Genomic DNA, 24,771 nt, shown 5'->3' with positions numbered 1-24,771 from the left:
AGTATATGAAAGTAAGTTCAGATCATTATCCAAAATAATACTCTGCACGCAGAGCTCCTCTGAGATCTGCTCTCAGCCTGATTTCGTACAAAAAAAGAAATAGCAGGAAAAAATCAAGTTAATGAGAAAGAGCTGGACAGAACACAGATACAGTAACCCTAATTTTCTTTGTTGCAGTTTCACAGGACACGCAAGCAGAGACAGCCCAACCACGATCACCAGTGACTGTGAGATGCCTAAGCTAAGTACCCAGATTTAGCTGATTGCTAAAAAAAAAAAAAAAAATAGTAAAAAAAAAAATGCATTCCACACTGCAGCATATGGATCTTTTAAAAATATGCTTTGGACAAGTCAATTATTCCACAGCATTTGATTACCTACTATAAAAACAGTGACTGCAAGGGATTGCAGTGACAGCAGAAAGGTGTTTTTAATATCTGTCTGACCTAACAGCTTAAAACATTACCAAAATTCTGGCTTACAAAACTCTACAGGTTTCTATGATTCTATGAAAGGTGGACCAACAACATTTTAGATAAGTGACTTATAGTTTACAGCGGTACTTGTGACCCTACAAGTGCTCTTCCTGCAAGACAGAAGAAGATGCAGCACAAAAAACTGATCCACATACCAGGTAATTATTCCCATGTTTGGATTTGAGCATTCGTGTTACATCTTGTAGGTTGTGGAGGTAAGTTTCCTCAGAACAGTCAGCAGGGAAGGATACAGCAATGATCCGTTCTGTGATGTAAGTGAGGTCAAGTTCATAGCCTTCCTCCATAATGTGATCAAAGTCTGCACTTCGGCACTTTCTGTGAAGAAATTAAATGAGGCAGCTCAGAACAAAGCAGCAGACAACAAATAGTATATTAATGAGAAGACACTGCAGCTTGAACTCATATAATCAGCATCTGATGTTTTTCAGAATTTACACTGAAAATAAAAAATTACTGAATACCATAAAGCTCTAATTCTTCAGTATGTAAATGAAGTAGGCAAATTCCAGAGTTCTTCACATCAAAACTATAATGAAAAAAACCTCTGCAAGTAATAATATCGAAAAGCAATACAGTTAGTGCAAGCATTTTTTATAAACTCCAGCACAAAAGAAAGTAGGAGTTGAAAAAAAAACAAAAACAAAAAATCCACAATATACAAACATGACTGCACATATCTCTCCTTCTATAAATTCTACATTCTACAGTGTCATTCTACAAATGCTTTCTGAACTGGTAGATTTACTGGTTGTCTATGAAACACTGCAGACAGACTCCATCTTGAAATCTGCTGAGTACCATTTGGTGGTGGATCTAAAACTAGCCCCCAAAATGTAACACACACTAATCTAATGCAATTAATCTCACAGGGTTAGTCAGCCTGCTACTTCTCCAGGTTGAGTGTGAAAACAGCCACCTTACCTGATCCTTCTTAATGGAATAATCAGAAGATGACTGTCATAAACTAGGTTTGAATGGGGAAGGGAATAAAAACGGACCTGCTATGATGAGCTTAGGAGCAGCACTCCAGAGTCAGGGGTGAGAGCAATAGCCCAGATGAAGTGCATCTACACTAATGCACCCTGCATGAGGAATGAACAAGAGGAGTTCAAATTCATGGTACAAGAGGAGAGCTATGACTCAACTGCTATCACTGAAACATGGTGGAATCATTCTCGGGACGGGGGTGCTGCAATGGAGGGCTACAAGCTCTGTAAAAGAGATAGGCAAGGAAAGAGGGGCAGTGGGGTGGCTCTCCATGTCAGAGAGCGTTTCAACTGAATAGAGTTCAATACTGGAAACTGTAACAGAGTCATTATGGGTGAGGATAAGGGAAAGGCCAACAAAGCTGACATTCACAATGACTCGACTGACATCCTAGTAGGAGTCTGTTATAGACCACTCAACCAGGATGAAGAGACAAAGTGTTCCTTCTATAGGCAGCTTGCAGAAGTCACGTCAGTAGTGCTGGTTCTTGTGAGGGAGTTCAACTCACTCAGCATCTGTTGGAAATACAGCAGAGAGAAAGCAGTCTAGGAAGTTCCTGGAGTGCACAGAAGAGGACTTCCTGACACAGGTGGTAATAGAGCCTACTAGAGAAACACTGTTAGATCTGCTGTCTGCAGAGAAGGAATGGTCGGAGATGCGGTGGCTGGAAGCTGTCTTGGGCATAGCGACTATAAAATCAGGGTCAGAATAAATGGTACCCTGGAATTCTGGAGGCTACAGATAGAATCCCTTGGGAGTCAGTCCTGAAAGGCTAAGGGGTACAGGATGGCTGAACACTGTTCAAGAAGAAATCTTAAAGGCACAGGAACAGGCTATCCCCATGTGCCATAAGATGAGCTGGTGGGGAAGACGACTGGCCTGGTAGAACAGGGAGCTTTTGCTGAGACTTAGGGGAAAAAAAAAAAAAAAAAAAAAAAGAGAATTTATGATTTCTAGAAGAGTCTGGCAACCTGGGAAGAGTATAAGGATGCCATTAGGATACGCTGAGGGAGAATTAGAAAAGCAAAAGCCTTACAAGAACTTCATCTGGCCACCACTGTTAAAGACAAGAAAAAAACGTTTTTACAAATATATTAACAGCAAGAGGAGAGCCAAAGAGAATCTCCTGTGTTTATTGGATGCAGCAAGGAACACTGCCACCGGGGATAAAGAAAAACCTGTGGTTCTCAACACCTTCTTTATTTCTATCTTTAACAGTTACACCATTTATTTCCAGGGTATTCAGCCCCTTGAGCTGGAACACTAGGAGAGGGAGCAGAATACCCCCAACTGAGGAGGAAACAGCGAGCTGACACTCCAAGTGGGCTGTCACATATCCATGGGGCTGGATAGAATCCATCCAAAGGTAGGATGAGGGAGCTGGCAGAGGTGACTGCTAAACCATTTTCCATCATTTATCAGCAATTTAAGTCAACTGGGCGTGAAAATGGATCTGGGGGTCTTAGTCAACAGCCAACTGAACATGAGCCAGCAACATGCCCAGGTGACCAAGAAGGTCAATGCTATCCTGGCTTCTATCAGAAACAATGTAGTCAGAAGGACTAGGGAGGTGATCATGCCCCTGCACTTGAAACTAGTGAAGCCACTCCTTAAATATTGTGTTCAGTTTTGGGACCCTGACTACAAGAAAGACACTGAGGCTCTGGAGCATGGCCAGAGAAGGGCAACAAAGCTGGTTAAGGGTCTGGAACACAAGTCTTATGAAGGGAGGCTGAGGGAACTGGGATTGTTTAATCTAGAGAATAGGAGGCTCAGAAGATCTCATCCCTCTCTATAGGTACCTGGAAAGATGCTGTAGCAAAGTGGAGATCAGCCTCTTTTTCCAAGTAATAGAGATGGAACAAGAGGGAATGGCCTCACGCTGCACCAGGGGTGGTTGGATATTAGGAGAAATTTATTCTCAGAAGGAGTGCTGAGATACTGGAGGGGGCTGCCCAAGGAAGTGGCGGAGTCATCATCTCTGGAGGTGTTCAAAAAGGGTAGATGTCACACTGAGAGTCACGATCTAGAGTAACTACAGGCATAGCTTGATGGTTGGCCTAAAACATCTTAATGGTCTTTCCAATCTTAATGATCCTATGACAAGGCAAAAAGTAAGCTCTTCACGTATGCACAGTTCTTTTCTCAGAGGACTGTGTAAATGTTCTTTGCACAGTAGAATATGTCTTGCAGAAGACTGTTCTTAAAAATCTAAACCACAAATAACAAAACCTAAAACATGACAGCAATATGTGACATTATCACACCAAATATTAAAGAAATACCTACTGTGATCCTTTGTCACAACTGAAGGAGTTCTTCAAAACGCTGCTGGAATTCTGGAACAAATAAAATAGAAAGGTCAATAAAGTAACTTTCTTGTTGTGTTTATGTCAATGTTACCGTCTTTTTCCCCAGCTTTATTATGATCCTACTGTGGAAGATTATAACAACAGTAGGATAAGAGAGTATCATTTCCTTAATTTTTAACCACAACTTAAACACCGTGGTTATGACCAGTTTATGTCCAGCTCTTCATGCAGAACATATATGGAGTCACTACTGCCAGAAAAGTACTGGTTGTCTGACACAGTCCAAGTCTTGTGTGCCTTCCATGGTAACTCTGCACTAAGGTGAGAACAGACCTTAGAGTTGAGTGGATTTCTGAGAAACTGGAGCTTGTATTTCTGTATAAACCCATTAAGCCGCTATCGTGAAAATCGTGAAAATACTGAAAAACATACTAAATTTATTCCACTGACAGCACTGCAAGTCTGAGCGGAAGAAAGAGAACAAATGATTTTGCTTTGTGAGAATTTACCGTGTCATTTCTGTAGCCTCTTTTCTTAAGCTACAGCAAACATGCATTAGAGTGCTGTAATTTTCTCCCGCATGAACCTTATTAATAGCATTTCTCTAATTAAATTTTAGCTGTCTCAGAATTAAGTATTAATGTGATAGTCACCTAAGCTCCCTTTGTACATGATGGAGAGAAATGAAGATACCCAGAGGGGACAGGATCACTTCCAGTATAATTTTTAGGAAAAAAAAAAAGATAGCTGTTGCTGCACTAACATTAAATAAAGGTGAAGAAGATATTTAACATTTAGACATCTTTTTATACAGAAAATCAGGAATTCATTTTAATATCAAACATCAGTAACTTCGTTAGGAGAAAAACTTCATTCATCTTCCTGCCCTGAACTTGTATTTAGTACACAGAAAAAAGCACAGAAAAGATTATATAGAGGAAGTGTAAAAGCTGGAACACTAATAAACTACCTATTTTGGCTACACATACAATGTATTTCCAAACCAAGAGACTTCTGCTAGGCTTTAAAGCTTTCTATTCAGTGGTCTAGAGCTAGAAGACATCCAAGCACACAACTAGCATCTCCCCTCCCAAAATTTCTGGGTATCAGCTGCTTCTGTCAGTTTCAAACAAGCACATCTGATGGCATAAGGTACACCTACTGAAGTGCTTGGTTCCAGTTCCACAAATTCCTCTTAAGTAGAACTACAAAAAACAGGAAAATTTTGTGGTATTTTCAGCTTCTTTTTACTCAATCCTTTTTTAGGATTTTGAAGACTGCAGGTAATACTCCATGGCTGCTACAGTAAGTAAATAACTATACTAAGATTTTACAGCATTTCTCATAAAAGGAAACTCTGCAGTCTGTAGAGAACAGGAAGGCACAGGGAAGACCATGCATAAAGAGAAAGTCCTCCCCATCCATGGGCAGCCATTTAAGACAGCAACTGCAGGCTGGTACCCCCCACAATGGATGATTTCGAAGAAAATCTTGTGAAACTAGACCTGATTTTCAGTTAGTGTTGAGGTATAACAGGGAACAAAAAATAATGGCTCAAAATGGGGTGTTTAATTACACTGTGATAACAAAATTGCAGTAATTAGAACACATCCAGTGGAAACAGTACTTCGCTAGTTGCCAACAGGACAGAATACCCAGACACTGTTCTTCCTCTGAGTTTCTCACACAATTCTTTTCTCCTGCTCAAGGGAATTGCCTGGCAATGCAAACAGTGCATCAGTCATCTGAGAGGCAGATTTCCAAAAACAGAAAATTTCAATTTACCTACAAAGCCACTGTTAAGGATTTTTAGATATACAGACACCCAGATAAAATCCGATTACATAAAAAATATCCCTAAGTAAGTAACAAAAGAGAGTTATTTGGCCATATAAATTTAGCTACAGTCTTTCCACAAAAGCCAGGGGTGAAGCAGTTGCTTTTCAGGTGGCAACTCCTTCTCTCTAGACACAGAACCACGTCACTGAGCAACAGTTCCAGTGGGTCCTGTGTCACTGCCCTTTCCCTGTGAAAACTGAAGTCATGGAGCTCTTCCTTTTCACAGCCTTCTTACTGATCCTTTTATCATCTTTGGTTCCTGCATCCAGTTTGTCGTAGAGCCAGTTCTATCCACCTCAGGGTACTGCAGAAAAAGGGGACAATGAACTACACCAATCATTCAGGTGTTCCGTGATGATGACCCTGACTGAAACAGCTAAAGAAAAAAAGCTGCAGTGAAACATAAGCTTCTATTTCTTGGATGAGGACCAAAATTTGCACAATCTTTTGGTGTCTGTTTTTAGATTCATTTCTAATGTGATAAGGAAAAAATGTGCACTGTGAATATAAATGTCTTTCTGTTACTGTATATCTATTTTTACAGTAAATATTAAAATATGTAAATAAAACTGCTTTGGAGTTGACTCTCCAGAACTTTTATCATCACTTCTACTACAAGTTGCTGTTTGTTCTGTACACTGAACCTGTAAAATAGCTATCTGTTCCCTGGTGTATAACAACAGTAATAGCAAAGAGAGATGTGCCCCTTGCAGGAAGGGCAGAAAGGACGATCCAAGCAACGACTGACCCACCGTCTTTCCTCACCTCTGTGCTAGGGATGATCATGGATCACGTCCTCCTGGAAGCTATGCCAAGGCACATGAAAAATGGGAGGTGGTCACCAAGACCAAGTTCTGCCTGACCAACCCAGTGGCCTACTGTGACGGTGTAAGTCTGTCACTGGGCAAGGGAAGAGCCTCTGCTATCATTCATCTGGACTTCAGTAAGGCCTCTGACACAGTCCCCATAATACCCTCCTCTCCAAATTGAAAAGGCATTGATTCGACAGGTGGATTGTTCGGTGGATGAGGAACAGGCTGAAAGATTGTGCCCAAAGAGTGGTGGGAAAAGGCTCAATGTTCAGACAGAGTTCAGTGATGTCTCTCAGCGGTCAGTACTGGCACTGACGCTCTTTAATGTTTTCATCACTGACATCAACAGTGGAATTAAGTACACCCTCACATTTGAGATGACATACAGAGAGATTTAGACAGGTTTGACCAAAGGGCCCAGAAGAACCTCACGAGGTTCAACAAACCCAAGAGCAAGGTCTTGTACCTCAGTTGCGGCAACCCCCATTATTCATACAAGCTGGGGGGTGAAAGGGTGGAGCACAGCCTTGCCAAAAAGGAACTGGGGCTACTGGTGGGTGGGAAGCTGAACATGAGCCAGCAATGTTTCCCTGCAGCTCAAAAATACAACCATACCCTGTGCTGCCTCAAAAGCAGCATGGCCAGCAGGTCAAGAGAGGTGACCTGCTCCACTACTCTAACTAGTGAGACTTCACCTGGAGTACTGCATCCACGTGTGGAGCCCTCAGTAAAGGAGAGAAATGAACCTGCTGGAGTATGTCCTGACAAGGGCTACAAAAATGATGGAAGGGATGAAACATCTCTCCTATGAGGCTGAGAAAGCTGAAGCTGTTGAGACTGGAGATAAGAAGGTACCAGAGAGACCCGATACCAGCCAAGATTTAAAGGGCAGATGTAAGAAAGATGGGACAGACTCTTTGATTCTTTGATACAGTAAGGGGGAAGTTTGAAACTATAAGAGGGAAGATTTCAAACTGGATATAAGAAAAACATTTTTTACAACATTTTTACAATAAAGGTAACAGTGGTGTCCACAGTGGAAAGAAAACAAAAAGGAAGACTTCAGAAGAAGATTTCTTGAGTTTCTGTCTGATTCAGTTGAAGATGCAAACTGAAACAAACTTTCATCCCAGATTTAGCCCCTTACTAAGAGGTAACTGCATGTACTGATGCCCTTAATTCTTGGAAAGAAAGAAACAAAACCACTTCTGGCACTTCTTAAAACAAGAAGCCTCATTTATTTGGTTTTCATATGTTCACATTAAAATGCAATAAAGTGTTGGTTCTGACACTGTATAGAACTCAAGCAAATTCTCTATGTTGATGATTACACAGCTTTCTTGCAAAGCAATAGGTGTTGATGTTAGAAACATTCTTTTAGTAGCCACATTGGTGGATGAAAGCAATAGAGCTTTTCCTCTCCTGGACCAGACATTATAGAACAAGATGGACAGGAGATGGAGTAAGAGAGAAGAAACCCCAGAGCAAAAAAAAAATATTCAGCCAGGTTAAATCAATCTCTTTCAATTTTGATAAGAAAACGAAAGGAGAAGAAGAGTGCATGATGGTTTCACACTAAACTCCACCACGCTTCTCTTTCAATCCCCCTCCTCAAAACATCACAAGGAGAACATACGACGAATAAAGGCTCAAAGGTTGAGGTAAGGACAGGGAGATCACTCACCAATTGCCATCACAGACAAAAGAGACTTTGCGTGGGGAGATTAATGCAATTCATTGCCAAGTAATAACAGACTAGACTATAGACTAGAACAGTGAGGACTCAAAGCAATTTGAAACACCTTCCTTCATCATCCATCTATTCCACCTCCTCCTTCAAGCGGTGCAGGGGAACAGGGAATGGAAACTGTTGTCAATCCATAACACTTTGGCTCTGCTATTCCTTCATCTTTACTCTCACCCCCTGCTCCACCGTGGGATTCTGTCCCACGGGATGCTGTCCCTCCCAAACAGATCCCACACAGGCTTCCCACAGTTCTTCAAGAACTGCTCCAACATGGGTTTGTATCACAGGCCAGTCCTTCAGGAGCAGACTGCTCCAGCACAGGTCTGAGATTCCTGCTCCACCACACGCTCCTCTCTCCTGGCTGCAGCTCCAGGGCCTGCTCCTGGCTCATCCAGGCAGTAGCTACATCTAGCCCTACTGTCTGCAGACATCACTTTCTTGTGAATCCAACAGTCTCCCAGCTTTATACATCCCATTTTCCCAAACAAGGATAGTCGTTCCTAGTGCATTAGTTGGTAATTTTCTTCTCTTTTCCAACAACCTGCTCACACGCATCCACATTCTGAGTACCACTCTATGGGAGGTAGCTAGTCAATATTTCAGGCACTGTATCAATGGAGCAATATTAACCAGTACAAAATACACTGGGTGAGAATGCACAGCTTACAGCCTGCCAAGTAAGATTGTCTTCTAAGTGGCTGGCTGTGCATGAGCTACAGAAGAAAGAAAAAAATCCCTGAGAAGCATCTTGGCTTGTCTAATAAGTTATCAGTACAAAGAGAAAAACCTCCAGCTCTTTCAGATGTAACAGAAGAAAACAAAGTTCTCAACTAACAGAAAATTGTCTGCAATTATCTTACTCACAGTAAGTTCACTAGAAATCTGTGGGTAATATTATAGATGCAACTAAAGAGATGGCCTGAGTTGCAGAAAGAACATCACTGCTACCCCAAGAAACAAACTACACCGCTAATAAAGAAACTTCTGTAAAAGCCTCCTGCCTACATACGTATGCAGCCAGGTATCAGAACTCTTTACACTCTGCAACTGACACCAGAAGCCTGCAATACTGAACTACAGACAACAACAGAAAACAAAAGCAACGTGCACAAGACATTATGAAACAGATGTTCATTTACTGCAATAGAGAGCTGTTCCTGAATGGAATAATGTATGGGTGAAGACCATGCTTTCAAGTCCTTCCTTCTGCTTCTTTTTAAATGTCAATTTCGCCTTTACAGAGGTGAATCAAATACCTGCACCACAGAGTTAACTATACATATCTTCCACGACTTATTTCAGCATCAAAGAAACTTGACATCTCTAATGAAATGACAAAGGATCCCAAAAATTCTTTTGTTCTTTTCTTGTTTTACTTATTTCAGAGACTGTAATAGAAGTATATTTATAAGTGCTATCAGTATTGAAATATGGAATACTTCCCATTTGCAGAAATTTCTACATCACTTAGAAGATGGAGTTCTACTGCACTAAATGCATTTACTACCACTTGTACCATTAACACTACAGCAGCAATGATAACAAAGAGCTGGGAAGAGACATTTCATTTGTTTTGTAAGCAACACAGCACACTTGGACAAATTAAGGCAAAAGGACCACAATACAAAAACTTACAATTTTCTTGCTTAAAAAAAACTGTCTATAATATCTTAAGTCCTTTGAATGCAATCAGTCTACAAAGATTGTGATATTTCTCTTCAATTATTTATTACTTGACTTCAAAATAAAGAACACAGAGTCCATTTCACTGTACCTGGACAAAAGGGGGGTGAATGGGAAGGTAGGCACGACACTACGTAGCCAGGAATCCTAATCAAAGACAATTTCACACAGTGTAGAACCAAAGTGTGCGCTCTGAAAAAGGCTGGCAAAGACTTTGTGAGGATGTAATAAAAATGAACAACCACAGAAAATAAATAAATCAGACCAAGTAAAGGAAAAATAAATCAATCAATTGCAATTACTTACAGTTCTGGTTACATGATTTTCAAAGGCTTCCAAGTTATTCGCCTGCAAATGAGAAAAACAAACTTTATTTTTCCAGCTAATTTAAACACGTGCTAAGAAAGCCCTCATGTATTCAAACAACAAATGAAACGATCTGTTCAGAAGTATACATATATTCTACAGTATTAATAATCAAACTGCCTCTCAAACACATACAGAACACAAATTGGTTTTACATTATCACTCCCTGAATTCACAGCTTTTAAGCCGACATTCAGCACTGAGAGTACTTTACTCCAAGTTACAATACACACAGAAAGCAAGGCATGAAACTGTGTATTCCCTGGTACTTGTTCAGTCTCCCACTCTTTGCCTTTCTATGGAACAGAATACGTCTGGGTGTTGATGAAAGGGAACCACAGAGGCACATTCTAAGTACTCTGTAAAATCTATGTTTGCAGCTTTAAAACACATTAAGTTCTATCTGTTGAAGTTTATTTTAAACATTTTTTAAAATTCAGAATCTACTACTATGAAAATATGACAGGAAAAAAAATCACCAGAGGCAAAACCATCCATCAGTACATTATTTTAAATTATAACTACAATCATGAGCACAAAATTAAGGCAATGTAATGCAGTGGTAAAACTAGATTAAAAGATCTCAAAATGTTCGCTGAAGATTCCGGTAAGGCAAAATATGGCATTTCATAAAACAACCTAGAGTAAGTACTTCACCATTCAGGATTATATCGTGAGAATAACACAACCCTTTCACCTTAAAAAAAAAAAAACACTAATCCAAATGAGAGAATTAAGTTATAATGGAACTGAACTGGTGCTATGGAATACTTTACCAAACTTCACTGCATTCTGTTTCACAGAGCTGGAAGAATTCCATTGTGCATAAGGAAATATCTAATGTTTAACTACTTAAAATTATTGCTTCAAGAGAAAATTTCAAACTCTGGGCAAAACACCAACAAGGTTTTACCCAAAAAGCCAATAAGACTACAGCCACTCTGCTGCGTACACATCTCAAACTCCTTCTGTTTTTTCCCCACGCCATGCGTATTTGCATTTTAGGCATCTTAGTTGGGTCTCTGCTCAAACTTTTATTGAATAAACTGGCTGGAATTCTTCATGCTGCTCCTCCGGAGATCTCCTGCTGACCTCTGGTCCTTTTTCTGGCTTTAGGCATTGATTGCTGATTCTGGCATCGGAGCAATAAAAGTCAAATGAGGTTCCCCGTCTACAAGCAACTTCAGTTTAAAGCTCTCTTTACCAGCTTGGCAAGCCTGTAATCAAAGATGTTCTTCCCCTCCTTTGACAAACAGACCCCGTCCGTTCCTCAAAAAAAGCCAAACCCCTGGATACGACACGACCACACCATACATTGCTCTGCATGTTCTAGTGGTCCTCGCAAAGCCTTTTGCTCTAACCAGTCAGAACAAGACGACGACCACCTGCACAGCACAGCCTTTTACAAATGCTCCCAAGGGCTCTGCAGTCCTTCCTGATACACCTTGGCCTGCTTGGCCTGCCCCTGACAGTGCTGTTGATGCCCACGTGAAACAACCAGTTTACAGCATGTAAGGCTTACTAGTCTCTAGCATCCCTAACATAAACCCCGGGTAGGCGGGGGGCCTCTTGAGACTGGCTCAGGATGGCATATGTCCGTCCTCCGTACCTCTCAGAAGAGGGACACCTACAACTATACCTGCTGTGTATTCTTCATGGCACTGGCTGTTACACAGGGAGAAGACCAGGCTGGCTTAGTTGAAGCCAGCATGAACAACGAGTCCATCCTCTTCAGCCCACACAGCAGTGAAACAGTTCTGCAAAAGCAGCTGAGGCTTCGGGGCAAGCCTCTTTCTCCTCCTCCATCTGGAAGTACTCTCAGTGAAGCTGGATGTGGGTTTGGGCAACTTGATCTAGTGGGAGGCATCAGAGTCCTGGGAAGGTGGGGTGTAACGTTCTATCGAAGTCCCTCACAACCCAAAACATTCTGATTCTTCTCTTCAAACACCTAGCTGATCAAGGCTGGATTCTCACGATCCATAAACTTCAAGACAGCAAAGTAACCAACAGCTTGGTAAAGAGTTTAAAATGAAAGCTAAAGCACCACATGGACACAAAGGAACTCAACGTTTGCCCATGCTAGGAATAGCAGCATCTGCCCAGCATGAGTTCCCCAAAGTATTTGCTGACCCCAGCACACTTGCATGGCCACGCAAGTCCACCGCACAGATACCAACAGTGCTATCACTGAGAACAGGACTCTAAAGCCTACTGTAGGAACAGTACCTTGACACACAGATGATGCCTTATAACTGCCAACCTGGTTTTTTTTCTTGGCAAGTCACTGATGTACGCATGTTCAGTTTCTCACCAGCAAAATTTCACCACTGTAAATGAAAGTAAACTCCTATTTGCAGATACACTCTGGTGCAAATTTCAACTGCAAGTGGAGTTACGGATTTTCAGAGTGTAAATTACAGTAGCAACACCCTGCTTACTTCATTTAGCCTGCACGTAATTCAACAGGGTGTACAGGCTGCACTAACCATAATTCTTACGTAGATCAAAACTGGCTAACTAAAGGTTATCTCACCCTTCATAACAGTCTTTGAAGTTACTCTGTTTTTTGCCTAAAAACTTGATGTACTCATCAGACAGGTGATAAACACTGTTGAGATTTGACTTATCAATCAAAAAAAAACCAACATGAACTGAGCAGTGCTATGAACTCACCCAAACCTTAATCTAACTGAACATTCTAGGTTCTTCTCAGCAGAGTAAAGATTGTATCTAAAAGAGATACCCGTATCATTACACTTACCTACTGTTACTTCACAGTCTCACAGGGACACTGCTACGCAGAGAAAATGAACAGACCCACAGGGAGAGATGCAAACCACACCATTTCTGGATTCATTCAGGAATCTCTTCACAAAGAGCTGAGTGCATACGCAGTGTGCTCGGGACAACACACCACCTGTTTTGCACCTCACCAGCAGGCTCATACATGCTGAACTCACTACCTATCCTCCTAGAATAAAAAAAAAGCAGACTACGTGGTATTTCATGTAGAATATAAACGTAAGTTAGGTATACCTAAGGTCTGTCAGTTCAGAGGGATGTTCTTACTGCTCAGTTTAGCACTGGACTGGTGTGGTGCAAAAGTTCCCTAGGATAACTAAAATATGGAAAAAGGAGCAGGAAGCATTCTAATTTTTTAAGTTTTGAAGTTGCTCTCTAGCTTGCTAAGGCCCTACAAAAACACCTTGTAATTTCTCACTCTAGTGGAAGCGACAGCTCTCTCCACCTTATGAAAGAACAGAGAAGGCCAGCAACAAACAGCTTGACATTAACTACCTCCACCAGCATGACCAATAGCATTTTCTTCTGACCTAAGTGCTGGAATGAGTTATGGGGGGAAAAACATCTTAAACCAATCTCAAATCAATCTCAAATCAAACCCACTTTATGCTATTTTCCAACAGACTTCTACTGACTCAAGCAAGAAAGCAAAATTGCAGCTGGCGGAGTGAAGTAGTTGCATGTGCCAGTTCAGCTTAATTATTGTCAATGTATTCCATTCTGTATTTAAAGATCATACCTGATTAACTCAAGTTAACAATCTTCTATTTCAGTACTCGATCACATTTAAAATGAAACTGGAGAATCCAATCCTTCATCTATATGCTCAGGCCTTCTCAGCAGCACCAGTGGTAATTCAGATTCAGATTCCTCAGGAATTCTTCTGCAAGCTCACATTAACAACAGATGGGCTGTACTTCGTGGGACCAACAGATTGCTTCACATCTTTTTTTGGTGAAGATGCATTTGAAAAGTAAATGCATGCATTAAGGATTTAAAGAAGTAGTTTGTCATGCCTACTCATGTGTCCCAGTCAAAGTGTGTGGGAGAACTGAATTTATCAGGTCATCACAGGAAAGAAAGAAAAAGAATAGGAGAGCTTTTGCTAAAAGGAACTTATTTTCTCCTGAACACTGTTACAGTATTCAGTTTCCCCAACTTCTGTTCCCCTTCTTTCTTCCTCTTGATTTTTTCTGTATATCGTAATGTATTTTCACTAAAATTCACCTTCTGAAAAAATGTTTGCACATTTCCCTCATAAAGTAAAGTATGAGAGTCTTTAAACAAGTAAAAACGAGGTATGTAATTAGTCTGAAAGTAATTAGCTACCTTTTTGACTCCACTGCTCACTTCTTCAGCAATTTTTCATGGTATAGTCTCCTCCTTCAACAGAACAAAACAAAGCACTTTTCTCTGTCAATTATCTTTATTCCATTTCCCTCCTCTTTTGGGACAGGCCAGAGAACAGTCGGACTCAATGTTCAAAATCAGGCATTTGGTTCCTTAGGAAGGACCTTAATGTGGAAGTCTTTGACTTTTCCTCACAAGCAGACAAGAGATTTGCATACTTTAGGAAAATAGGATTAAGAAGAAGAAAAAGAAAAGATCTCAACTATGCCTTAAAGCTGACAAGCCACCTAGTAGTGAGGAGCATTCAACCAGTCGATTCACGGTAAGAAACCAGACAGGCTAAGAGGCTCAGGCCTTCACATCACATTTCCTTAATGCAAGATGTACAACAGGGCACGTGACGGGTCCCTGAGGAATTAAGATTTAATTTTCTTTATTCTTTTTTAAAAAACACTGCCATGAAGGATGAAATAAACATAAGTAGAAGAGACAAACTTACCACATTCATGATACATCTGAGATTGTCATGGAAGAATTCCAGATTTTAAAAATTACCTCAAAATAACACCCTTTCTTTGGCTTTCCCCTTATATTTTTTAAGCATTGCACGAAATCAAAAGCATTTGGAGCTCTAAGTTAGGATCTAAGCCTCCTCTCTTTTTTTGCTGTATTACATAAGATGATTTTCAAAAAGCATATTTGTTACCAATTACTTAAAAACGTTGAATTTAGAAGATAAGATCAAAAACTTCTTAGGCTTTCAAAACAAGTTTCAGAAAACACTGTTAAACTTTGATATTTATAAAATTTTAGGAGAACAGTTAATAGACTAGTAAAGCTCTCACAACACAAAGACAGCGACCATGCACCAGGCATCTTTTCCGGTTTTTCTCCTTAAATATCTGGGTCATGCAGTACATTTCCAGTGAGAGACAATAGCCACAAATAAACCAATGCCTCTTCATGAAATAAAATGAACTCCATCAGAAAAACACTTTTTTTGCTAAACATCTGCCTTGAAATAGAAAAGTACAACTAAAATGATCCACCTTTCTCTAGTCAAATGCGTGTGACTAGATAAAGCAAGTAGTATTTGAACACTAAGCAGCTGGTTTATATTGGAGCAAACGCAACTGCTAGCAGCTGCACTGGGTTAATATATGGCTCTGATGTTTCTACAAAACTTCAAGAGAAATGGTAAGGAAGGGCCTCTTTGGAAACAGACAACAAAGCTGAAAATCACAGAATAACAGAAATACGAAAGGTTTATTTCCAACCCCCCTGCTATAGGCAGGGACACCTTCCATTAGACCAGGCTGCTCAAAGCCCCATCCAGCCTGGCCTTGAATGCTTCCAGAGTGGGGGCATCCACATCATCTCTGGACCTTGCACTTCGCCTTGCTGAACTTCAGGAATTTGGCATGGGCTCACCTCTCACGCCTGGCCAAGTCTCTCTGGTTGGCATCTTTTCCTTCTGTTGTGTCAATCACACCACTCAGCTTGCCATCATCTGCAAACGTGTTAAGGGTGCACTTGATTCCACTGTCCATGTTGCCTACGAAGATGTTAAATGGCCCTGAGGAACACCACTCATCACTGCTCTCCACTTGGATCTTGAGCCGCTGACCGCAACTCTCTCAGTGCGTGACCACCCAGCCAACTCCTTATCCAGTGAGCGATCCGTCCATCAAATCCATTTTTCTCCAGTATGATGACTGGGATGTCTGACACTGTCTTGCATGATGCTTTGCACAAGTCCAGGGAGGTGATATCAGTTGCTCTTCCTTTTTCCACTGACACCGTAAATCCAGCAGTGAAGGCCAGCAAGTTTGTCAGGCTTGATTTGCCCACGTTGGTTACCACCAATCACATCATCTTTATTTTCCATGTGCCCTAGCGGGGCCTTCAGAAAGGTCTGTTACCCCACAAACTAAAGAATTTCCTTCTCATGTTCACAGGAATTTCCTACGTTCCAGCTTCGGCCCATTGCCCCTTGCTGTACTGCTGGGCACCACTGTAAAGAGCCTGGCCCCGTTCTCCTAACGCCCACCCTTGAGATACTTACAAGCATTGCTAAGATTCCCTTTCAGCCTTCTCCAGGCTAATCAGTCCCAGTTCTCTCAGACTTTTTTCATAAGGGCCCCTAATCATCAACGTTTTTTGGCCTTCCGCTGGACTCTCTCCAGCAGCTGCCTTTCTTTTTTGACCAGAGGGGCACAGAACTGGACACAGTTCTCCAGATGTGGCCTCACCACAGCAGAATAGAGGGGGAGGAGAACCTCTCTCAACCTGCTGACCACAAAGTTTTTTTAAACACACCCCAGGACACCACTGGACTTCTTGGCCACCAGAGCACACTCCTGGCTCACGGTCAACCTGTTATCCACCAGACAGCTAGGTCCTTCTCTGCAGAGCTCCTTTCCAGCTTTACTGATGCATGTCATTATTCTTCCCTAGGAGCAGGACTCCATACTTCCCCTTGTTGAACCTCGTAAACCCAACTCTTTAGCCTGGAGAGTCACAGAAGATTGTACTTCAAAAAGAGAATCCCTCACCAATCAGATGCATTTTATTTGTGTACAAGGCAGGCTCCTAATTCAAAAATATAACCACATGGAAGAATATTAAATGGAATTCCAACCTTCTTTATGACTAGAAGAATTAACACTTAATTCATGGACCAAGTAAATCTCTGGTTTCATCTCCACCAGTAAACTAAAATAGGTCTGGCCACTTTTACCATCCACACTGTTTTAATATCCAGGTCACAAGGCAACCTGGGCCCAGATCAAACAGCACTGCCCTACGTTCACTGTTCACATAAACCACCTTAAACTGCAATTAGTAACAGTAATGAGTGGCATCATATTCCACAAGTTGCTGCATGTTTAAAATTGCTGAATCACAGGGACAATTTTTTCATGTTAGAATCAACATTCAGGTTCTATATACAACAAAAAAAGGAAAAAGCAACCACAGATGAGAATATACATCTGAAACTATGAGCTGCAAACTTAAGAGCTGCTTATAACGTTAGCAGTAACGTCATACAGAATCCTCGGACTGTAATATGGACTAATTCATAGAAATACTGTGTCAAAATGAGGAAAGACCTTTCATGCATTCACACTCACATTTCTCACACACTCACTCGCATACTCACATTTGGATTTTGTTTTCCAGCCTTTCTTTTAATGAACAATAATTAAGAAAAGCATGGACCAGTGCTTCTACGGCACCTTTCTGCTTCCACAATTCATAGTAACACACCACTATCTGCATTTTGCAAGCAGGGAAATCGAGACACAAAAATGCACAGTGAGTTGCCCAACTTATACAGCAAGGCAGAAATGAGATGTATGATTCATAACCACCAGTGGCTGCATCACATATTTAAAAATGCACAGTTCCAGTTGAAACTTAGGAATCTGTTGAGTGCCTAGTCCTGGTAATGACGCTAGCAAGTTGTAGCACTGATTCAACAAATAACCATTACATGCCATCCTCTGGGCAGTATTCATGGTATCAATACAGCTAAAATAACCAAATTCAGCCTGAATAGGTTCACCTGCTTTTTTAAAAAGACAATGTAGGAAGGACAACTACACGTGAATGCTGCTGTATCATGGACAAATCACCTTAGGAACAAACCTCAACAGCAGAAAATACTTGATCCAGAAAATCCACAGCTTTGCAAAATGCTCAGTGAAACAATAAGATTGCTGCATGGGATAGAGCACACTAATAAGCTTCAGGATTACGCCCTTTATTTACTGTGCCTTCACAGGAGAAAGTGGATTGCATAGTACTGAGGAGACCGTGGGTGGTTATGGGAATAACCTAATCTATAACCTAATAAAACTTGATGGCTATCACAAGAGCCAACAACACTTACCAGTTTGTAGCCGCTCAGAAGAAAGCAAGGTGTCACCACCTACAAAAAAAAAAAATAATAATAAAATAAGGGAAAAAAAAAAATCTTCCTCTGCAATTGACCTAATTCTATAGATTGAGCTCCCTCAAATATTGTCAAATCTAGTTATTGTCAGCGGGACACTAAGAAGACCAGGTGCAGAACTGCAGTGTCCACAACTAAGTGCAGCTACATTACTTGCCCTCAGCTTCCTGAAGAGTCAGAAAACATTGTGTGTGCCACGCTGACATTTCCATAAGCAGCCAAGCAGGTCCAAGAGTAACCCATTCCTTCAGCTCATACACATAGGAAAGCATCAGTAGCTTTCTCCATCACCACTATCCAGCTTTTTTAGCATTCTTCTATCATCAACTCAGTTTTAAATTAGTAAACAACTACTCCACTTTTTCAGGAGACTAGAATATCAGCAATTCACTTAATCTTATCTTTCTTCTCAATTCTGTTATGGCGTATGGGCTGAGCAGAGCAAGCAGGTTCCTCTGTGGACCTACTTAATTTCACAGGTTTTACTCCAAAGAGACACAAAACTTGCATCTGTGAGGAGGCAAATAAATACACAGCATGTTCTCTATCACCTGAAAACACCTTTACACAACACAGACTAATAAATCACTTGCATCTGAATAAATATTTTAAGTTCACTGAAGTTAAAACACTTCATAAGAACAGTATGTTCTATGTACACGACAACAGGAATTTTGAACATTCACCAAAAAAGAAGGAAAGCCAACTAAAGTATGACCGACTAGGATTACCTGATGACCTAGAGAAACTGGTGATTAATTTATTTCTACAGACCCACACAGAAGGCTCCATCAGACCTCACTCATGTATTCACATGACTGTAGCTAATCAATTTACTCTTTTCAGCTGAGCTTCAGTAACAGTCATCAAGCATACTAAATTATTTTGTGATTAATCCTCACAAACGCCGTTTCCATTAACACATCCAACGTCAGCTGTGACTCTCCTGGACAGGCTCACCTCTCACCCAGCAGAGGAGATCCAGAAACTCTATGTCAACACTTGAAATGAAAGGAGTTCGTTAAGGAATTGCTGGTGAGCTTTAAGTTGTACTATATGGAGTGGTTTACTAAACAGAAGGGCTCCGATGTGGAATTTATAATCCTCAGATTAATAAAAAAGAAGATACAGTTTACAGAACAGAGCAAGCTACAAGAATGAAAGGAAACATCTAGTCCTGGTATGCATAACAGACAAAAAGAAGCAGACCTGACATCGTAACACTACATTCAGGTATTCACTCCCCAGAACCATCTTTAAGCCACCAGTATGGAAGGTATGATTCTGAAGCAAGGAACATATTTCTCTCGTAAAACAAGTCTTATTAAAGTTCAGTAAAGAAACATGATCAAATTCTTCTTCAAGTTCAGTATCTGACTGCAACTCTAAGCATTCCACAAGAAAATTTACAAGTGAAGTATTAATATCAACTGAAACAGAATCACAACTACACCAAAAAACGGATGACTTATTTGGCGGGGAATCCTGAAATCTATTTGCAAATTCCTGAATCAAAATGAAAACCAACACTGCCTATTTTTTGCTCTGCAGACTGCTCTGTTTAGCCAACATAGCAAGATGCAGAAAACTGTTTACCGTAACTTGAGCTTGCATTAACCTAAATTTCATTTTGAACATTGTTGTGTTCTGAAACACAGCACAGATAACTTGATTTTACTCTGAAGCACATGTTTAATTAACTAAAATGAGAATCAAATCTACCAAAAATACTAAATCTGTGCCAGCAAATTGATGGAGATGATCCTCTGCTCTGACCTGGAGAGGCCACATCTGGACCACAGTGTCCAGTTCTGGGCTACCTGCACCACAACAAGAGAGGGATCTTCTAGAGACAGTCCAACGGATGGCCACGGAGATGATCAGGGGCCTTGAGCATCTCTCCTGCATGAAGAAAGGCTGAGACATCTCATGCTCCTGAGTCCGGAGAAGGGTAAGAGAGGATCTCATTGATGTTTACAGATATCTCAAGTGTGGAAGTCAAGCTGATGGAGGCAGACTCTTTTTGATGGCATGCAGCAATAGGGGCAAGGGGCAGAAGTTGGAACACAGAAAGTTCCAAGCAAACACAAGGAAGAACTTCTTTACTGCGAGAGTGATGGAGGGAGTAGTGGAGAAGTTGCTGAAGGAACATCTTTCTTCATCCCCTATTCTTCAATTTTTGGTTTCTGTTTTCTTTTGAGTTGGCATTAGGTAGGTATATTAATGTAACTACCTAAAAATATCATTACTGACAATACGTCTCTTACTAACCAAATGGCACAAGCACATGTAACACATAATACATGCAGGCTTCACTACAACTGAGTGTGTGTGGCAGGTGTGAGAGGTGGAGCAAGCACTGCACTGTGCCCCAGCCACATCTTGGTGTCAGCTCAGACAGTGCCAATCACACACTGATGGTTTGGTTGCTGCCGAGTGACAGCTGCGTGCCTGGGGCAAGGGAGAAGAGCTGCTGCCATGATGGCATAACGTCAGGGGGTGGCCTACATTACTACTAACTATCCCAGGCTGTATGTGGGCCAGAGGCTGGGCACGCCTGATTTAGAAGGAAGTATACATCTAGAAAGCAAAACTGCACAACTTCACTTTAATATCAGGGCAAAGACAGAAAGGGAAAAAAAAAGTAAATCCCTCATTCATTGGTTTTAAAAAGTTACATATACTGCTAGCAACTACACAAAACAACAAACTTCAAATTTTCTTGATCCTCACTGAAGCTAGAGCTAACCCAAAGAAAGATATTTACAATCAAGAGGTTTGTCAGCTTTCAACATACAAGCTACAAATATATTCAGTAAAACAAAATACTTAGAGGCTCTGCACTTTCACATACTCACTTATAAAAGAAAAGATAGAACTAGGGAAATTCCCAAGTCTGGCTTTTAAAAACAGGTAGAAAGTCAGTGCCACTCCATCTCTACCTGACATACAGACACGTAAGTCTGTGCACAAATAATGAGGTAAATACCTGACAGTCAAATCACCTGTTCTTGCATATGTGATTCAGCACAATGCAGAAAACACATTCCTAGTGTGATACCTCCAGAATCAAGTCTTACATTGAAGAAGTCCTATCTTGATGGAAAAAGGATTTAAAACAATTTCCATAATAATTCTGATTCCAATGAACTGGCAAGTAATTTTCCTTCATACAACTGTAACACCAGTCACGAGTTAATGAGTAACTAACCAATAAGAGATAAATAGTAAGTCAAACAAGAAAAAATGTCAACAAACGGCATGATACATGGCACTAAGGAAATAAAACATATCCCCACTTGCTCTATCAGAACCACAACCAGTACTCCCTCACAGGTGCACAACATGCCGTTTGCTTGGATAGCCTCTACTTACATTTCAGTATATTTTTCACTTCTCCATGTGCCTTTCATATTGTACTTCTCCTTTTTTGTTTTCTTCTTATGAAAAGTAGGTGACCTTGCAGAGGAAGAACATCTTCAAAGAATGACCCAGCTATTATCAAGCCTGCATCTCAAAGTCCAGATCTCAAATACTATCGTATCTCTACTTCAAAATTCATACAACTTAGCCATTTAGCTATAATGACTCACATAGTCATTTCAGTATAGATTATCGGGCTGGTCAAGCATGACTTCCCTTTGCTGAATCCATGCTGGCTATTCCTGATTTTCTTGCCCTTCATGTGCTAGGAAATGGTTTATACGATTAGCTGTTTCAGCAGCTCCCCAGAAATCAGCGAGGCCGACCAACGCACTAGTGTGTCCTACTTCCTGAAGGGCAGTTACCCTCTTCCAGCCCTCAAGCACTTCTCACAAGTGCCATGATTGACCAAGCTTATCAAGAGTGGCCTCACAATGACATCAGCTAGCTAGATCAGCGATCAAGGATGCGCTCCATGTTTGTGTGCTCAGTTTGCTTGACTATTCCCTGATCTGATTCATTTTCAACAAGGATACATCTTCCAAGCTGCACCTCTTCCTCCTGGTCTCAGGGAGTCCTGATGTTTGTCTTTCTAGTGAAGTCCAAGTCAAAGAAAGCATTCATTACCTCAGTCTTTTCACCACTCTTCCTAACTAGGTCTCACACTTCATTCAGCACTATAACCTAGCAGGTAGCTCAGCACCACAGTCAGTCACTCGTTCGCTCCTCCCACTGGGATGGGGGAGAGAATCATAAGGAAAAAACAAAGTAGAACTCATGGACTGAGATAGAACTGTGTACTAAGACAGAGAAAAAGAAAAGGATAATAGTTATGACTATATTATATGCATATATATGAATGTATGTAACAAGTGATACAAAAACCATTGCTCACTACGTGCCAACCAAAGCCCAGCTAGCCCCCAAACAGCGGAACAGGGAGAGATGAACTCCCACCCCTTTCAAACTTTCCTTTCACACGATGGCATATGGTATGGAATATCCCTCTGACCAGCTTAAGTCAGCTGTCCTGATTCCATCTTCTCCCAGCATCCTGAATGCTCTTTTTCTCCCAGACCCTTGTGCCTTCCCCCACTTTGTTGGTAGAACAGCAGGGGAAAGTAAGAAAACTGAAGTGTACAGCACTGCTGTCTTTGTACAGCACTGCTCAGCAACAGCTAGAAACATCAGTGTGTTGTTAACATTGTTTTTTCTCCTAAACAAACAAACAAAATACTATGAATAAAATTCTGTTTCACCTGAAACTGAAACAACTATCTATCCTTAGTCTTCATCTGGTCACTTACATTTTCAGAAGCCCTTCTCGGTTCTAATGAAAAAAAAAAATAATTAAAAAACATTGAGTGTAGTATTTTTTAAAAATAACTCTGTACTCTCAAAGTTTGTAATATGCCTTAGGAGACAATTCTAAAGGGCAAAGGAACCCAGGATGCCTGGACATCGTTCAAGAATGAATTTTTGAAGGCATAAGAGATGACTGTGCCCACATGCCAAATGACAAACCAGCAGAGAAGAACTTTCACATAACTAATCATTTTAATGCATTTCTTTCCTTTCAAAATGCATGTTAAGAGTATCTGACAAGTACATTCTAAGTGTATCTTCAATTTTGCAGCTGTTCCAAAGAGACAACAAAATGGCACAGAATGTTTCGCTATAGCATTTTATCATCAAAACTTCTTTTCTTTTTTTTTTTTTTTTTTGGCACACTACTTGGCTCCGGAGCGGACACACGCCGTGCCGAAGCAGCAAAGTACCACAGCCTGCGGAGGGGCGGCCCTGAGCGGGAGGAGCTGCCGCTCTGACGCGCCGGGGCCGCAGCCAGGAGCAGCGCCAGGATCCGCCCTGCATAGATAAAACCTTCCAATAGGGGGCGGAGCAACCCAGGAGCGGCTCGGACGGGACGGACAAACGGTGCAGAGAACGGCAGTTTGTGCAAGCAGGGAGGGCGAGGGGAGAATCTGCGCACTCAGGAAACCGGCTCACCTGACGGCTGCCTCCCAGACAGCTAATCTAAGCGTGGTCTCCGCTAGACAGAAAGCTCTGGCAGTTCAGATGGCTGCCCACCTGAAAATGAGGCGGTCCACATCTCCAGGTGCAGCAAATGCCCGAGCTGCTGGGCAGCAGGGATTCCACCCGCGTGAGGCGTGCGCGGATGGACCATCTGCCCAGCGGCAAAGCTCAAGGAGATGGAGAGATTAAGGAGTATCAGAGAGTGAAAGCAGAAGATAGATTGGTGGAGTAGCTCCCTCTGAACGCGTGACAAAGACACCAAGTGAATACCCCCAGAACAGTGGTAGGCCTCCACCCCAGCCATTGCTGAGCAGAAACAATGAATAAGAGGAGAAGAAACAGGTCCCAGCCTGACCCACCTCAGCTCCCCACGTGCCCCAACGTAATGCGTTTGAGGCTCTAGAACTTGAGGGAGAAGTAAGAGAGGATGTGGTGGAAGGACCACGTTCAAGGTTCTCTGGGGCAAGGCGGACAACTGCACACCTCAGGACAGCCTCCACCAGGAAGGACAGAAAGGTTACTGTCACAGGTGTCTCCTTTCTGAGAGGAACAGAGGGCCCTATATGTCAGCCCAACCCTACCTGCAGGGAAGTGTGCTGCCTTCCTCGGGCCCAGGTGAGGGATATTTCTAGGAAACTTCCCAGTCTGATTTGCCCCTCTGATTATTATCCTTAAGTGATAGTTCAGGCTGGCAGCGATGAAGTCACTGAGAAAAGTCTGAGGATTATCGAAAAGGACTTCAGGCTAGCTAATAGGATAGAGTGGAAGTATAGGTCACACTTTCTTCTATTCCTTCAGTGGCAGGGAAGGATACTGAGAGGAGCAGGAAAACCCATTTCATAAATATGTGGCTGACAGGCTGGTGCAAATGCAAGAAATTGGGGTTTTTTGACCATGGGGTGGTTTACTTGGCACTTGGCCAGATGGCAGCTGATGGATCTCACCTGTCTCAAAGAGGGAA

The 24,771-nt window shown here is 41.6% G+C and overlaps 1 protein-coding gene across 10 annotated transcripts in view; it reads right to left on the bottom strand.

Annotated features, from left to right (window-relative positions):
- TNS3 (tensin 3) overlaps nt 1–24,771 on the bottom strand; it is a 223,071-nt gene that overhangs the window by 104,000 nt on the left and 94,300 nt on the right. For 9 of the 10 annotated variants that reach the window (XM_085219995.1, XM_085219996.1, XM_085219999.1 and 6 more), the window contains 4 exons: nt 18,291–18,329; nt 10,184–10,225; nt 3,774–3,823; nt 632–812 (listed from right to left, as the gene is read on the bottom strand). In XM_085219995.1, the coding sequence (XP_085076121.1) occupies nt 632–812; nt 3,774–3,823; nt 10,184–10,225; nt 18,291–18,329 (312 nt within the window). Of the gene's footprint in view, nt 1–631; nt 813–3,773; nt 3,824–10,183; nt 10,226–13,004; nt 13,027–18,290; nt 18,330–24,771 lie in introns of those variants that run through there. The other variant, XM_085220001.1, reaches the window with a different exon arrangement.

Source organism: Meleagris gallopavo, chromosome 3, assembly GCF_905368555.1.
Source record: "Meleagris gallopavo chromosome 3, MGAL_WU_HG_1.1, whole genome shotgun sequence".
Taxonomy (NCBI): Eukaryota; Metazoa; Chordata; class Aves; order Galliformes; family Phasianidae; genus Meleagris; species Meleagris gallopavo.
Note: the sequence above shows the minus strand (reverse complement) of the source record. Positions and strands in the feature narration are given on the sequence as shown.